The following is a 16,572-nucleotide window of genomic DNA, read 5'->3' as shown; positions in this document are numbered from 1 at the left end:
CTGAGAATGGGTTTTATTTTCCAGTATCTTAGTCAGTCTGATCTTCTAGCCAGAATTCTGACGTTACTTTTTTTTTTTTTTTTCAGAATTAGTAAGTACTATTTCTACTGACTTCTTATAAGAGTGTAAATGGGATTTTATGTGGACTGATGCCGCTGACTAATGAGTACAGCATCCATCTTTTTACCTCCTGTAATAGCTCTGAAAGTTTAAATAAGTACAGAAACCACTTTTTGGGTTCAAACAATCACTAGTCTATTTTTGCCTACAGCCTTTGAAGAAATACCTTATATATCTGAGGAATACACATTTTTATTAAGTGTATAAATCCCATTTATTTCTCATACATATTCAGCCATGTGCTACTGAGACTCCTGACTTTTCATATTTTCTTTTGAGTTTGCTGCTGGATATGATAGGTGATGAAGTTTTACACTGGCATTTGCAAGAGTAAGCTTCAGAGGAGCAGAACACACAGTCTGAACACTTGGTGCTAAGTCCTGTACACCTAAGTGATGTACAATGTGAGATTTTTCCATCAGACTAGATAGAATCTGATCCCCTTTCTGCCATCTGGCATGTAGTCTGGTACTCTTTGAGGGACCACAATTGGCTAAGATCTTTCTGTGGCACTAGTGAACACTGGGGCAGAGCTCCTGATTAAGCATGACATTAACAGATAGGCTGCACTAATAGGAGTAGATTTGTAGACAGAACTGTTGTTTCCAAGGAACCAACTTGGATTCAATCCAGCTATATTATCTGTGTTTTAAATGTTTACTTTGGGTTGTGTTGGGTTGGTTGTTTGGTCCCATGGACATCTCACTGAAGATATGTTGGAACATATCTTCATTTCAGTCTGGTTCATGTATTTATGGATTTCTCAACATATAAAGTTAAATACAACAAATTATAGAATGGCTTGGATTGGAAAGGATCTCAAAACTCATCTAGTTCCACCCACTGCTGAGGGCAGGCAAGCCAGCCACTAAATCAGGCTGCCTAGGGCCCCATGCAAACTGTCTTTAAACACCTCCAGAGATGGAATATCCACAACATCCCTGGGCAACGCGTTTCAGCACTGCACCATATTTTTGGTGAAAATTTTTCCCTGACATTTAGTAATTATCTCCTGTCTTTTGGCTTAAAACTATTGCCCCTTATCCTGTGTAAAATGAAACTTCACTTCTGCTTTAAAGCAAAATGCTAATATAAGCATAGCCTCATTAGCCCTGGATGTTTATGTACCTGTCTCCAGATCCACTTAATATTGTGTCATTGGAATTTTGTGTTGTGTCTGTCTCGACATACTAATGTTGCAGCCCTGCAGGACATCCTAAGCTAATTCTACTGCCTAATAAGAAGCTAAGCATTTTAGTCATCTATTTTTAACCCCCTGATGTTGGCAGGAAAAACAAAGTCAAAGGCTGCAGTTAATATCCCCGGTGTATGGAAAATAAGCACATTGTATTTGAAATCCTTTTCTAAGTTTCTTCTCAGCTGTTTTCTTAGTGAAGTTTGTTTTTGTATGGGACCAGTGGTCAATGCTGGTAATCTAGTATTTGTGTGCAAAAATATGTACAGCTTATAAAAAAACAAAAACAAAAACAGAGAATAAACAAAAAGCCTTAGCATGGAGAAGTAGTATTACAGGGCTAATCCTCACAGGACTCCATTTGTGTGCCATTGCTGGTGACAGAAGCTGAAATGCTACAAAAAAGAGATGTGTAGACGAAGCTGTTCTAAATGTGCTACATTAAATGAGCGTCCTCTCTTCTTGATATATTTTTGGCCACCAGAGGTTTTGCTCTCACGGAGTCATTAGGAAGCATAAGCTACACTTTATTCTGGTGAAAATGTACTCAGGACTTGTACAAATTTATGCACTTTACAGCACTTTCACTCTATCCGCCATTCTTTATCTCCTGAAATGGAGGATAAGGAGAGTGACATGGCAGCATGATGGACCTGCTGGTTTTACAAAACAGATAAATGTTCATTCTGGAGAATACACTGTCTGAAAAGGATACAGACATGCATGGGTAACAGCTGTCCAAAGTGAGCTTGTGCTGCTTTATGTGTGCTGATTTGTCAAGATATAAAGCCCTAGTTTTTAGTCACTGTGTTTAAATGTTGTGTGAGTGAAATAAACATGTTTTAGGATATTAGGCCCTGTTTTACAGTGGTAGCTCCATTCATCTTGTGCCTGTTTAGTCCTACATTATTATTATTTGTTATAAATAGAATAATTCATGTGTATCCAACATGTACAAAGGAAAACGGGCTTTTGTGGAACCAAATCAGACAAACACTGACTAGATCTGCTTGCTAAGTCAGAAAACTTCTACTGACTACAAGAGCAAGAAGCAAATCTGGGGGACAGTCTGTGTCTGAAACATACTGACAGTATTCCTTTCAAGTCAGAGAAGGTGCTTTGATTTACATCACCTGCTCTATTTGTGGGAGGCAATATGTTAATTAAAAAGCTGTCACAAGCAGCTTGTGCTATTTGCTCCTAGCCATAGGGTGTAGGCAGTTCACTGCTGTTCCTGTAATTATTCTATTGCATTGTGCTATAGTCTTTTTATGAGCTTTTGTAAGCCAGTTCATTTCTAACGAGACTTCTTTTAAAATTGACATTCATGCTTTAGCCTGTGCAGAGCCATGACTTTTGTGCACTTGGGAAATTATGAGGATTATTTCTAGCTGGTTCTGTGAGGGAGGGGATTTTATATAAATAACATACTTCACAGAAGGCATTTTCTGGAAAGCAGAAAAATGTGGTGGTGTAGCTATGAAAAACCTCTCCTAGAAAACAATACTTCAAGCAGAGCAGTACAAGATGTTTCTGAAGTAGTGATATCAACTTCTTAATTAAGCAAGCTCAGTTTACTTTTTCTAATTAAAAACCACATGGCTAGAACTTCGGAAAAAAATTGTGTATTAATTCCCTGATGAAATTAATAAATTTTAAACGTAATTTTTGCCTTATGTTTATCATATAGGACCTTTCTTTCCTGTTATTCTGGCTGTAGCTTGCTTCTGGAGAAAGAAACTGTGGAAAGTGGCAAGAACCAGGCTCTAAGATTAAATTACATTGGACTGTTGGCTGTCTTCATACGTGAGGAAAGTGTATAATAGAATCAGAATTTATTCTGATTTCATTTCAGTAATTTTAAATACAAAAAGAAACTAGAAAATCCTCGAAGAACATCAGATTGATACCCTCTCTGTTTCAAAACTATTTGCTGCCAATCAGAAAGAATGTGGGAGACAGATTTTATTAATTTCATAGATAAGTCTTATCATAGTATAAAATTATAAGAAATAAAAAGAAGCAAAAAATATGTATGTGCTCACTGGGTCATCAAAATATGCAATACCTTTTTTCCTCTGAGTTGTTTTGTAATCATTGCACTAATCTGAGCACTAAACTAAACTAATGAGAGTTTAGTTTAGTTTTGAACTTAGTTTAGAATATTACTGGGTGAAGCCCAGTTTCACAAAGAAAAGCAGATCATCATTTCATTTCTCTGAAATGCTGAGAGCATCCAAATTCCAGCCCCAAATAGTTAGAATGTAGCTGTAAATATTTTGACTGTATTTTCTTGAAGCCTTTACTCCTATGACCAGGCAGAATTATTCATCAGTAATACAAACAAAATACACCAGTTTGCACATTTTACTGCAAGAAGGCATAGGAAAAGTGTCCTATGAGAAGGCAAGAGACCTTACTGCTTATAGGTTAAGCATGTTGGTTGCTATTCCTCTGTCAGTTCTCCCAGCTAACTCATAGGCAGAGCAACTTTTTCACACCATCGTGTAGTATGTGGGAAGGAGCAACTTGTTCACGAATGTATAGGATGGGTTGTCATTGTGTCCTTATGATTCTATTAGCTCAGCTATTCAGAGTACATGTTCATTGTTGTTTAGTTTTGTTTTAGGGTTTTCTCTGAAACCCATTATTTAATAACATTAATTTGTTGAAATATTTATTGCCAGTGGGAAGTCAGTACCTCAGATTTGCTGCTTGATATACTAGTGATGCTCAGGTAGAACTTGGATGAACTCAGAAGTTATTCTACTTCGCTGTGTAATCAGTTATGGTTGATAAACCATTTATTTTTCACTTGGGGAGAATTGTTAAGGCTTAGTATTTTACTGTGGAGGCTCTGGAGAGACAGAGAGACAGATGTTTACTTCATTTAATTAGAAGGGATGCTATGCTTGGCATACCTTGCTGATAGGCATGAGAAGGTGTTTAGTTTGTCCTCTCTGGCATACTGACCTGTGCCAGTCTGTGACTTGGTCGAAATCCCACAATTTTGTCATAGCAAGTAAAGTAGAAATATTACTAAGATAACTTACATGTCAGTGGTTGAGGAAATTCTCAGCTAATTTACCTCTTAACAGATACCACCTGTTCTAATGCTTTAATTTTAAATCTGGAGTGTTATGGTGATAGCAAAGTTCACCCCTATTTTTTTGCATGCAGATATACATGAAGATGAATCCATAGGGACATCAGGGATTTTTGTGCAGTTAATGTTTGCAGTTGGGAAATATTTGCTCCTCAGTCTACAATAGATTGTTGATGGTGCATTTTTGGTATTCACAAATGCTTTTGAAGCTATCTAAATTTAATCTACAGTCATCAAACATATCATATCTAGGTTAATCACAGTTGACCTGTGGTATTGATTTACTATGCAGGAGTGAATATTGAGTCTTTCGAACCATAATTGCTGCCATAAAAACAGCAGCACAATAAAATTCTGTTAATTCCCACGGATGAGAGTTAATTTTAGACTTTTCTATGTGTTTATCCTACAGTGCTTTGTTATTTATGTTTTCTGTCTATTTAGGCTTCAGATCAAATCATGCCATATTTGCTAAATGCCTTAGTGATGTTACTTGTCTGTGTGAGTGATGATAGCTGTGCTGGCACACGCAGTACCTACAAAGTCTATATAAAAAATCTGCTGCTTTTGCCTTCTGTGAGGTTTGATTCTGGTTGTACTAAGAGCAACTGCATGCCTGAAAGTAACATGAAATTCTAGAAAACTCCTGTCTGTGGTTTTAATGCTGAAATCCTGAATGCCCTGTGTCCTTAGGAAGGACAGTGAGAGGCTAAGAAAGGCAATTCTAAAAAGAGAAAGAGTACTGAAGCATATAGAAAACAGAAGGTGTTCAGACGTGGAGGCTAAATGTAATTTCATATGCACAATTCATGTCTATATTATGATAATTAAATTGAAATTTTCCATTTAAAACAAGGCTACAGATAATAAAAAATTAGTGCTAAATAACAAAAAAACCCCATCTTTAATAATAATAATAATGTGTGTGGACTGTCAAGAAGTCAAGATACTGAATTTGTTTGGTCTTCTGAGCTCTCATAGGCTTTAAATAACCACTACATATATTTAAGACTTAAGTGACTTTGGTAATAAATCAAGTTTACTAGTAAATATTAAGCCATATTTTCACTTTCAGTATCACCTTATAACAAATGTTCACATGAAGGGAAATTCATTTGTAAAATTCACTGGTTTGCTACTAGAACAATGTGGTTGAGAACATGTTAACTTTCATGCTGAAAAATGCATCAGTGGAGTTGCTAAAAGATTCATTCTCTCCAGGAAGGTAAATAATGAAATTGCAAGAGTGTAATAAAGATTAAGAAGTACATCTTGAGTAATAATCAATTGGATTATCAAGATTGAGATTACAGAACACAGAAAGGAATGAGATTATTACCGGCTTTATAAAGAAATATCTTGATGACACTCTGAGAAGTATGAGCAAAAAGGTGATGTAATACATTCCACTGGCTTAAAGTTTTTTGTTCATAAAGTAAAGCAAGATGCCAACAAAAATAGCTTAATTTCCTGATATTAAAGTGTGCTTGCACTTTTTCTTTATTGTCATTATGAAAAATCACATTTTAGAAATACGAAACTAAACAGAATATTTGGATTCCTGAGACAAGGTTTCTTACAGTAGCAGGTACAACAGCTTGAGTAGATGTGTGTGGCAATTGTCCATATGCATTTTATTGTGTATACAACATAATCCTTAAAACAACTGTTAAAATACATTAAATTTGAATATTTATTTATATTTTTTTCATTAAGGAATTTTATCCATCAGCTAAGTGATTTGATTATTAGCTAAAATCACATCAGTTTATATGCACCTTTGTTTAAATTTGTACATGTACCATAGTTATGCTGTTCACATTATTAAATACATTACATACCTGAATCTTAATATCCTTCAGAAGCTGCTTAAAAGAGTCATATAATGAAAAAACATGGATTCTTCTCTTTCTTCTTGATCATATGCTGGATTCAAACATTCGACATCTGATAGAGTCTATCCATGGTGCACATCCTGTAAATGTACATCAGCACGAACCTTTCAAACATTTCAGAGCCAAGGCCATAAGCAGCTTAGCAAATCCTCCTTTGTCTGCTTTGTGCTAAAATTATCATTTTCTTTGATTTGCTGATGGATGTAAATCCAATAAGAGTGGGTCAGAGGAACTATTAAGGTGATTTCTATACCCCCTCATTAGTAGTATGTGTTTTCACAACCGTAAGAGCGTGACAAGTGTATTTTGCAGGCAGACAATTTCATCCTGTAATGCTGCCAGTGAAACAAAGTTTGTTCCTATGGGCCTTTCCCTTATACTCTTTTCTAGAAAACAAGAACGTTGGTTTGGCAGCTGAAGGGTCATTGTTTCAGCAGCTGAAATTTGTCACAGAAGTATCTTTCCTGATAGTGTTTTCCCCGGCTGGCAAAGCTCCCTGAGGACTTGAAGCCATCCAGGGTGTTGGTTCAGGACTGATAATGGTTGGCTAGTACTAAGAGTGAATTGGAGAGGACAAAAGACATAAATAAGGAACTTGTATTTACTTTACAGCATATCCAATGTGTGCTGAATTTTGTGCATCACTGTCCAATCACCAGGAAACATCAGTTTCCAAAATTTGTGTTTGCTACCAAAAAGGAAGCTGAGAGACGAGGTAAAAAACATGAATGTTGGAAACGAATTGCATAATTCCACAGAGGCATGAGCCATTTCTCATCAGAATTTGAAATATCATAAAAGTAAGGAATTTAAGAAATCTACACATTTTTTGTTATATGTTAGGGAAGATTTGCACCTCTGCTCTTTAGAGTAGAATGGCACTTCTTTTCACTTTAGATCTCTCTTTGTAATGCAGAATTTCCTGAGATGCCAAACTCTCAGAATGATGACAAATCATCAATGGGTTGATTTATTATCCCCAGAAGAAAAATGAAGGCTCTATGATTGAAATCCAGGGCTCACTGAGCTCAGTGGAAGGATTTCCATTTATTAAGTGCTCCTTTAGAGTGGGTAGTGTATTCATGGAAAAGATATTTAATGTAGATAGATCACTAATACCAGCTGTGCATACACACTTCATGTGTACTAGGTGGGAATGTAGTCAACTTCTTAAAAGATATAGTAGTTCTATAATATATAATCTGGTGTAATCTAGTGTATAATCTGATCTTCTTCACTCCTTTAGACAGGTTTTTAAAAGCTGTGCTAATAGAATTTATCTGCTACAGAAAGTAGAGTGATATTTCCAGGTGAATATCCATCATCATGCTCTTTACATTTCACATAAAACTGGATTCCTCAGAAGGTCCAAAGGTGCTTATCTTGAGGTCACAGTACAGCCACGGGAATCAGACCATACTAAAAATTTAACAAATTTCCCACCTAGCATATTTATCCAGTTCTCTGCTGGCAATGTATTAGCATCTTTCCACTGAATCTTACCTCTGATTTAAATGGTCTGCAAGGAGCCTGCTGCCTTAACTCAGTTGTATGCTCTTTTCATATCTCTGCTGACTACTTATTGTTAAGAAGAGTTTTCACAGAAATACAGAGGCACTGTGGAACTGTCAAGGCTTTGTAGAAGACAGCAAGATATAGTAACATTATGTACTCCCATCTTGGTGCCTCGGCTCTCTACTACCTTAGAAGTAAGAACTTAGTGTCTGAATTTCCCTGCCATTACTGGAAGATACACAAAAGCATTTGCCATCCAAGTTAACTGAAATGAAATGACTGCTTAAGTGAATAACTGCGCTTCAAGAAGTGCATCCTCTTTCCCAGATTTTTTTTTTTTTTGAACTTTATACCATGAGGTGAAAGAAAATGATGGTTATATGCATTCAAGAGAAATCTGCACATTAAGGATCTTGCACTGGGAAAAATGTTCAGTTTGCTACTTTTAGGCAGTTTGACAGCCCTGAACATTTGATAGCTGTGCAAGCATGGAACTGGAGAGGAAGGAATGGCCATCGCAGTGAGTGAGCTCTCTTCGTATAAGTGGAAGTGACTGACTTTAAATTTCTTTCTTACATCTCTGTCCAGTTAAATAAAGCTGTACACAGTGCCATGCTAGGGGTACTTCAGCAGACTTTCCATCATATGCTTATCACTATACTACTGACTTCAAAGAATATTTATGCATTAGGCGACTTAACTTCTGGATGTTCTCTGTCTTAGCTTACTGTGAGTCTATCAGGGTGAGTGCCATGAGGCTGATTACCACCTTCCTTTGCCAAAGTATGCCAAAGTATGTAATAACTACTATTCAAAAATAATTTATAATGGATCTTAAGAGTCTGTACAAATTGCAGGAAAGGAATAAGTAAGGCACGTATTACACATCTTCAGCATGCTTTTTCTGCATCTTACTGGAAATGCAAATGGTTTCCAGGAGGAGCATGGCTGCTGACTGAGCTGTTTTACTATTGCAGCATAGCCTGGCTGGTAGAGCCATCTGCTGTTACCTCGGGATGGCGGCACGCTGGCAGCCCCTGCTGCTTCTGGCTGCTCGCAGGCCCCTGAAAAGAAGTGGCAACAAACTTCACTGCTGGTGGAACTATGATTTATCAAGTAGGTCCTTTCTGGACTAAACTGGATGCCTGGGAGACCTCCATGCAGGTGAAGTGGTAACTGACTCTTCACAAATCTGCCCATTGCATCATCCTGAAGTTTTCTGAGTTTTTTCTTTGTTTTCTTTGCTATTGAAAGATGAATGGCAGATCTATATTCAGTATTTTGTCAGGTTGGTCGTGAATGCAGGTGTGCACAGTATTAAGGATCCATGCCCTAGCACAGCACACTTCTCTTTCATGGTTATGTTCTCTGTTGTGCTGTTTCTGTTTGACTGTGGCTCTTCATTAGCCAAAACGATTCCTTTGTATGGTCTTGTGATTTGACAACACAGTTATTCTCATGAAAGCTGCCAGTCCCAGAGAGCACTCATGGGGCTACTGGGCAGCTACTGACTGTAGGAACACAGGAGCTGCTGGAACCCAGCTGAACACTGCTTTGTTTGGTCACTCATGCCTACGCTGATTGAGGCCAATACCAGGGCTTTTCATGGAAACATAATTACTTTCATGCTTTCAGATTTTCTACCCGTGCCTTTCACTCGCTTCTAAAACAGTGTAAATAAGCTGATGAAAAATTTATAGGCATCTTCTCAACCAAGGCTTCTCAGTGTTTTGATAGTAGGGTACTGTAAATTTTGTTGGTTCTTTGCATTCTGCTGTTCTGTAGAAATTACACTGGTTTTATACTGCCTTGTTCAAGCAAAAAGCCAAATGGATCTTAATATTGAAATATTTATGCCTCCATATGACACAGTAGGAAATCTTGTCTTATCAACTTAAAGTAGAAGCATGACAGTAGATGGAAGTTCCTGATAACAATAAAATATTTCTGCATGATTTGTTGTTACAACTGTGCTTTTGCAAACATAAATCAGAGTTCATTGAAAGCAGCTAATCAGGTGTAGTGAAGAGCTGAGAGTGAGTTCAGATTCTTGATTGCTAATACTTGCAAGTAAAAGAAAGAGTAGATGAAGATGTAAGCATTTGTACTGAATATTGAGCAGTTCTGACATCGGTCTTAATTAGGATGTGTAATTTTTCTGTAATTTCTTTCTCAGTTGTTTAATATAGCTTTTGACTGAGGAACACATTACTGTTACTAGAAGATACTCTTATTTAAGCTATATTTTACGTACCTTATATGTATTTTTAAAGTCATATTCTGCTGAATATTGTTTTAAAATGATCAAGTAATGCTATAAATGCAGGAATGCATGAAGGGGAAATATGATTATTTTGATGTGACTTAAATGTGTGTTGATGTTGTGTTTCTTTTTTCCTTTTGAAAAGTTATTTCTGTATTTTTAAAGACATCTCTTGAATTAAATGGAAATAAGTAATGAATTGAACCAGATTTTTCAGGAATACAAAAATAGCTGAGCTAGGCTGACCCTGTACAGTCACGGGATGTTGACTGCAATATTTACACACACTTCATCCCTCTGGATAATCCTCCCACCACACTCCAGGACAACATGAATAAGCACATGCAAGTAAACAGCACCAAGCTTTCATACCACGGTGGAAAATTCCAGCCCACTGTTGCTTTTTAGTACAAATTCTGACCTGACTCTAACTCCTGTAGTAAAAGTATAAGATATTACTAGATTGAAGTTTAAGTCTCCTGTGTTCCACTGCCATTGACTTTTCCATTCACATAAAAGAAATAATGTGCATTGTCTTCTAGGATACATTTAAAAACTTGTATCCTAACTTCAGTGTTTTGGTTTTAGGGGGCAAATTTGGCGTAGGTCTCTTTGTAGACATATAAGTGTGTCTGTGTATATACCTACAAATATTTGCCCTACAGGAGATATCCGCCTTGTTTATGTCTGCCCTACTGACATGTATTTTGTCATTTTGGAGGTTTTCTGTAAATAGATTTTCAAAGCTAGGAAATGCAGCCCTGTATGTATTCCTTTTTGATTTCTAGGTCGCTTTGATATTTAAACGGATTCTTAGAAAAGCATAGATTTTTTTAACCCCAAGACTGTTCTCTAATGTAGTTGCACCAAGCTTAACAGTTATGATGAGTGAGAACTGCAAAACAGAAACCTCACCCCTCATATTTAGATCTATTCCGAATAACTGGAGAGAGAAGCTGAATAGCTGTAATCTTCAGAAAAAAAATTAAAAGTTCATGAGGGAATAATAACATCTCAGTTTTTACTTAATTAACACAATTCCCTAATCTGAAAAATGCTGTCTAATTCTAATTTAAATGCTCTCATATAAAAGAAAACTTGCTCTAAACCCTGAGCTGAAAAGGCCACTCGTTGTTTTTGGGTTTTTTTAATGTTCTTTCTTTTTAGTGAGGATAGTTCTCCACAGGTATTGAAACAACATTTCACACAATGAATCCTGAAGGTGAAAACAGTGTTTAAAGTTATTGCTGCTTTCCACTCATTGCACTACAGTCTTAATTTATCAGAGAGCATGGCATCACCCCCAGAGAGCTGAATTCTGTCACTCAGATCTGAGATATGGTTGTAAATAGGAATCAGCAGAACTGAAAATAGTGGGAGAGAAATAAAAGTGTAACCTAATAGAGCAGAGAACTAGGAGGTGATTACATCTGCCTGGTTTCTATCTTGTGGCTTCTCACAGGCTTGTAATATTCCTGCTACATACAGTATATGAAAACGATTGCTTGAGAGATAGACATGCCTTAATCAGGGAGTAGATGAAGTATAAATCAATTCAAAGGTAAAAGAGGAAAAGTGAAATTAATACAGCTGTGCTCCATGCATTTGTTACTGTCAGCAAGGCTGCATGTACTTGTGTCATGTGAGGGCAATCTGGTTTGTGCATTTATCTGGGGAAATCTCTGAGCCGTGCAGTACGATATGGTAGGTAGGGGTTTTCATTAACTTATTTCAACTGCACAGTGTTCAAAACAATCCTTGAAACAAAGTATTTTCTTTAAAAAAGCAGCAATAATATCAAAGCTATTGCTTGTGACCTGCCTGCAATATTTTTGTGGAGAGTTGAATGCAGATAATTGACTCAAATCTTCAGTTGATCTCACTGATTTATAAGTATTGACTGGTTGCTTTTCTGGAAGACATACTGTTTAAATGAATTTGAGGGTAATAAAATAATTTGGGAGTGGTGCAGCAGCTCCTACATTAAATTTATTGGTGTGTGCACAGAAACTAGACTAGAAGATAATTTTCCTTTTGGGGTTCAGGAACTGCTAATAACCTGAATTTTTTAGGCTGCAGAGAGGTCAGGTAGTTAATTCCAAAGACAAGCTGATAGTTCATAAAGTTGCTTCTTAATTCCCAGAAAACGTTAGTAGGAGATCCCAGGTTTCTACCTATAAAAAGATATTATGAACTTCAGAAAATCTGTAGCAAGTATAATATACTAAACATACTAATGAAATGTATCCTTTTAGTCTAGAAGCCCAGTAAATTTATTAAAAAAAAAAAAAAAGAAAAAAAAAGAAAAAAAGTAACTTTCAGAAAGGAAACAAGGGGGACAGAAATAAGGTAAGATGTGTGCATCCCAACATCATATTTCTCGAGATGCTTTGAACAAAGAAAATTCTTAAAAATAGGAACAGCTGTAGTGGAGACTTTCTCTTGGTAGGAGGGAATCCTCATAACAGGATGGACTTCAGTGTCAGAATGGCATCATGGTGTTGGCTTGAACATCTAAGCATACATTGTTTTTCTGATATTTGCTATATATATAGCATAAATATCTCAGAAGCATACTTGTGGTTTACAGGAAAGGAGAGTAGAATGTTAAAACTAATGAAACAGTGTCATATGCTGACTGTGTAGGTAAGTAAAAAGCCCTGGCAGTTGCAGAGAAAATAGTTTTGTTGCACTTCTTGGAATTTTGATTCTAATTGGCCATATGATCTGGAGATACAGCTTGTTTAAAATTGCAAGGTTTCATGGAAATGTGGAGCAATCCTGCTGTCTGCACATCTAATATAACTGAGCAGGAAGTGCTATGTTAATAAGGGACATTAATTCTCATTTTTAAGCTATTTAACACCATCTTGATTTGTATGTTCTCCGAAGTAGGTACTATAAGATCTATTTCACTTCTTTTGTTCCAGAGGATTCGAGAACTAGAAGATAAAATAGAACTTCAAAAAAGGCAACTCAAAGAAATCGAGGAAAAGGTAAATGAACGCCTGGTGGACCACAAAGATTTTTTCCCACTTAACACTGATGTTAATAGTATTTAACCTACTCTCAAGAGATTTATTTTAATACAGGAAATTCAAATTTTAGTTCAAGTCCTTACTGCAATAAATGAAGCTCTGTCCCTCATAAACTCATCATCAGCTGCTGTTTTTTTGTCAAGTAGGAAAAGGAAACAAGGCACCTGGGAAGCCTTTGACTGAAAGGGGAAGGATTTTTTTTTCTGTGATTAAGGTCTAGTAACAGCATTATGATTTGTCTGATTGACAGAAGAGGTTATCTTAGTCCTGTTCCATGAATAATGCTTAGCAAATCTTTTAAGTGTGAAAAAATAAATAAAATCTCTTGATATTAACTACTGCCAAAACAGAAGCCATTACATTTTGTGACATGGTATTAGATGAGACATCTTGTGGTAAACTGGAAAATAGCAGTTAGCATTATCTGCTGGCTCTTATGTGCAATGGATGGGGAAAAGTACTGGAAAAGAAGTAGCATAATCACAGGCTGATCAGAAAACTGGAAATGAGTTAAAATTTTTCGTTTTCTCTCTTAATGTTTCATTTACAGGAGACTTCTCAAGCTTTATCATTTTCTGATATCCTTCTACTATCAGATGAGTGGAGGGCTTCCTTCTATCTATATTACATTTACTTTTTCTTGAGACGAAATCTCATTCAGAATTTGAGTGCCTGAAGGAAGTTTGTATTGCCAGAAACTCAATGAATGATACACTTCTAGCTCATTGTTCTTTTGAAGGTTTAATATGTACGTGAATAGGGGATGACATTTACATCACACTGACGCTGAGCACGATGACTTCCTGTGGAGTAAAATCCTGTCTTTTGAAGGAATGTCTGTTTTTCTAACGGAGCCCGGTTGCTGGTTGTAGCTATGGGCAGCATGTTACTTATAGTTACTTCATCATAAGTTTGGCTTTTTATTTTCCCTTAGGAATGTATTCAGTTTTTAAGTTTTATGTAAAATTCTTTAAAATCAGAATATAGGAGTGGCAATGTTTTTACCCTGTAGATTCTTCAGCAAGCTGTCTTGCTTCCTGAGGCTACACAGAACAATAATGTTAAATCTCAGTTTCATTCTACCAGCCAATATACAGGGAACAAGTGCTGATATAGCACATTATGCTTTTCTCATAACTGAGTCTCTGGCCTTTTAAGTTGCATATAGTTTGTACCCCAGTCTGGGTAAGTTTTTGGTCAGAAAATTTTTCAGGCTTGTATTTACTTGACTAAGTCACAGAGCTAAGCCTAGTATTTCTGAATTTTACTATTTACTAATGTACAAATGTTACTGTTTGCAAAAGCTGTCCTCAAATAATGAATTTTGTGCTTTCTTAATTCTTTTCAGAGTCAGATTCACATAATGATCTTTCAGATCAATTAATATAAATTAACTGCTGTAAAATTATGTCATTGGATTTCATATTACATATCTTACATCTTCTTTTTTTCTTTTTTCCTCATTTTCTTTTGATCTTATTTTATAGTTTTTGTTCCTTTTTTTGTTTTTTTCACTAGCATTCATTCTGTGGCCTTGATGACACAACTGAGCCAAGACATGTGGTTGGTATTCTTTATATTATTTTTCACTCAATTTTTAGCTCTTAAATTTTGCCATGTTTTGACAGTCATCTTTGTAAGACTTTGAATGCCTGGGAAAGCATTTACTGGTTTTGCTTGCGCATACCAACAATCACCTTTAAGATATGACTTTGATGCCTTCGTTTACCTTCCTAGACTTCTGCAGAAAATCATTTGCTTTTTAACAAGAATTGATTTTGTGTTCTAAGATCCTGAATGCCTGAACTGTGGCGAGTACTTCTCAGTTCTGTAGGGCAGGTACATTTTCTTGAAGTTCAACTATTGTTGTAATGTCCTCACTCCTGACCTTCTTTATGCCCATGCAACACAGTAAGGATGAGACTAAGAATTCTGTCTTCCTTTAGACATAAATATAATTCCCACTGCCCCTTTCACAGTGCAAAGGACAGAGTGAATTTCTTTGGCTATAGCAGCACTACAGCTACAGTGGCTTATGTTTCACACAGAACATGAAAGAGAGATTAGATCAGTCCTATTCCTCTTTCATGGAGCCGTGTATGTTGCATGCTCCCTTTCCATGAGGATGGTAAATTCACAACCTAAGTTACAGAGGCTTAAGATATGGTATAAACCTATTGATATTGATTTTTTTTAATCTGAAAATTATACCTATTGTCTTTGCAATTTTTCAAGTGTTTTCCTTCTTTAAATTCTATTCTAAATTATGTTCCTGGGAACTGCTTGTAATAAGAGATTGTTGTCATCCGACCTCTTCACAAACCATTATCTAGTAGTATATGATGAAGCATGATGATAGTAGTCCATCCAAATAAGTTATTGTTTTTACTTTAACTTAGTCTGAAATTGTATTATCTTTGGCCCAGAACCCAAGTGCTTTTGAAAAATCAGTCCAGTATTACCGTGGTTTCTTTTGGAATTTTTTTCAGCTTATCTTTCATGTTCCTGTGGATGCTCTTGGGAACTGGCTCAAGTTTTCCATTGCTAACATTTCTGCATAGGTTTTATATTTTGCAATGAAATAATGCTAGTGGGTGGAATGTAAGCCAAGAGTATTATACATCTCCTGCAGTAGCTTATTTTGTGTTATTAGAAAGGTATTAAAAATAAGGCCAAATTTAGGTATGCTTTTACAGTGTTCTGATCTTGTTGTTTTTCCTTTTTTTTTTTTTTTGATTAAAAAAAAAAATGCAGAGCATGTGCTAATCACCTTGCTCCAGTCTGACTTTTCTTTTCTGTGCTGCACAGACTGGGAAGGATAAATGCTAATTTAGTGAATATAATTTTGAAAGCAGAATGTTAAATGGAGTCACTAAACTATTATCTTTAGAGTTTCGAGCAGTACTTTTACTCTTATTTCTGTTATAGATGCAGGCACCTAAATTAATGTATCTATTTTTACATGCTATAAAAACTGTATTGCCCTGGAATTAAGACACTTTATGAACATACTATAATCTCAGTGAGACCAGCAGCAGTTTTAGAATTACACTTAAAATATTTTGCATTCAAGGCTTAAATCTTCCATACCAATATATCTGATACCGACAGGTGTCATTAAATAAATAATTAAATGAATACAACTATTCAGAAAATGCATAGTTCTACAATAATCTGCTATTCTTCCTATTATCAGGAACTATTTGAATGGTTAAAGTGAAGGGGGATGACAAGCATTTTTTGGGGATAGCCCAAGTATAGTGTCTGTGTAGTCAGAAAGCCATTCCAGATATCAAGGGGCTCACTGCATATCGAAGCTCTAGTTTGCCACCAGTGAATCTATCCCACAGCAAAGCCCATTTTAAGAAACCTAACTATGGTTTCCTATTGGTTAGACTTTCAGATATAGTTCCTTATTTCTAGTCAGACTGGCTTGTTTA

General features: G+C 36.1%; 1 protein-coding gene across 10 annotated transcripts in view; it reads left to right on the top strand.

Annotated features, from left to right (window-relative positions):
* JAKMIP1 (janus kinase and microtubule interacting protein 1) overlaps positions 1–16,572 on the top strand; it is an 88,688-nt gene that overhangs the window by 71,467 nt on the left and 649 nt on the right. For 8 of the 10 annotated variants that reach the window (XM_065735801.1, XM_065735807.1, XM_065735806.1 and 5 more), the window contains 2 exons: positions 13,025–13,090; positions 14,651–14,695. In XM_065735801.1, coding sequence (XP_065591873.1) covers positions 13,025–13,090; positions 14,651–14,695 — 111 coding nt within the window. Of the gene's footprint in view, positions 1–13,024; positions 13,091–14,619; positions 14,696–16,572 lie in introns of all 10 variants that reach the window. The other 2 variants (XM_065735804.1, XM_065735810.1) reach the window with 1 other exon arrangement.

Source organism: Cyrtonyx montezumae, unplaced genomic scaffold, assembly GCF_038088225.1.
Source record: "Cyrtonyx montezumae isolate F1298 unplaced genomic scaffold, pur_monq_1.0 scaffold_2, whole genome shotgun sequence".
NCBI lineage: Eukaryota > Metazoa > Chordata > Aves > Galliformes > Odontophoridae > Cyrtonyx > Cyrtonyx montezumae.
Note: the sequence above shows the minus strand (reverse complement) of the source record. Positions and strands in the feature narration are given on the sequence as shown.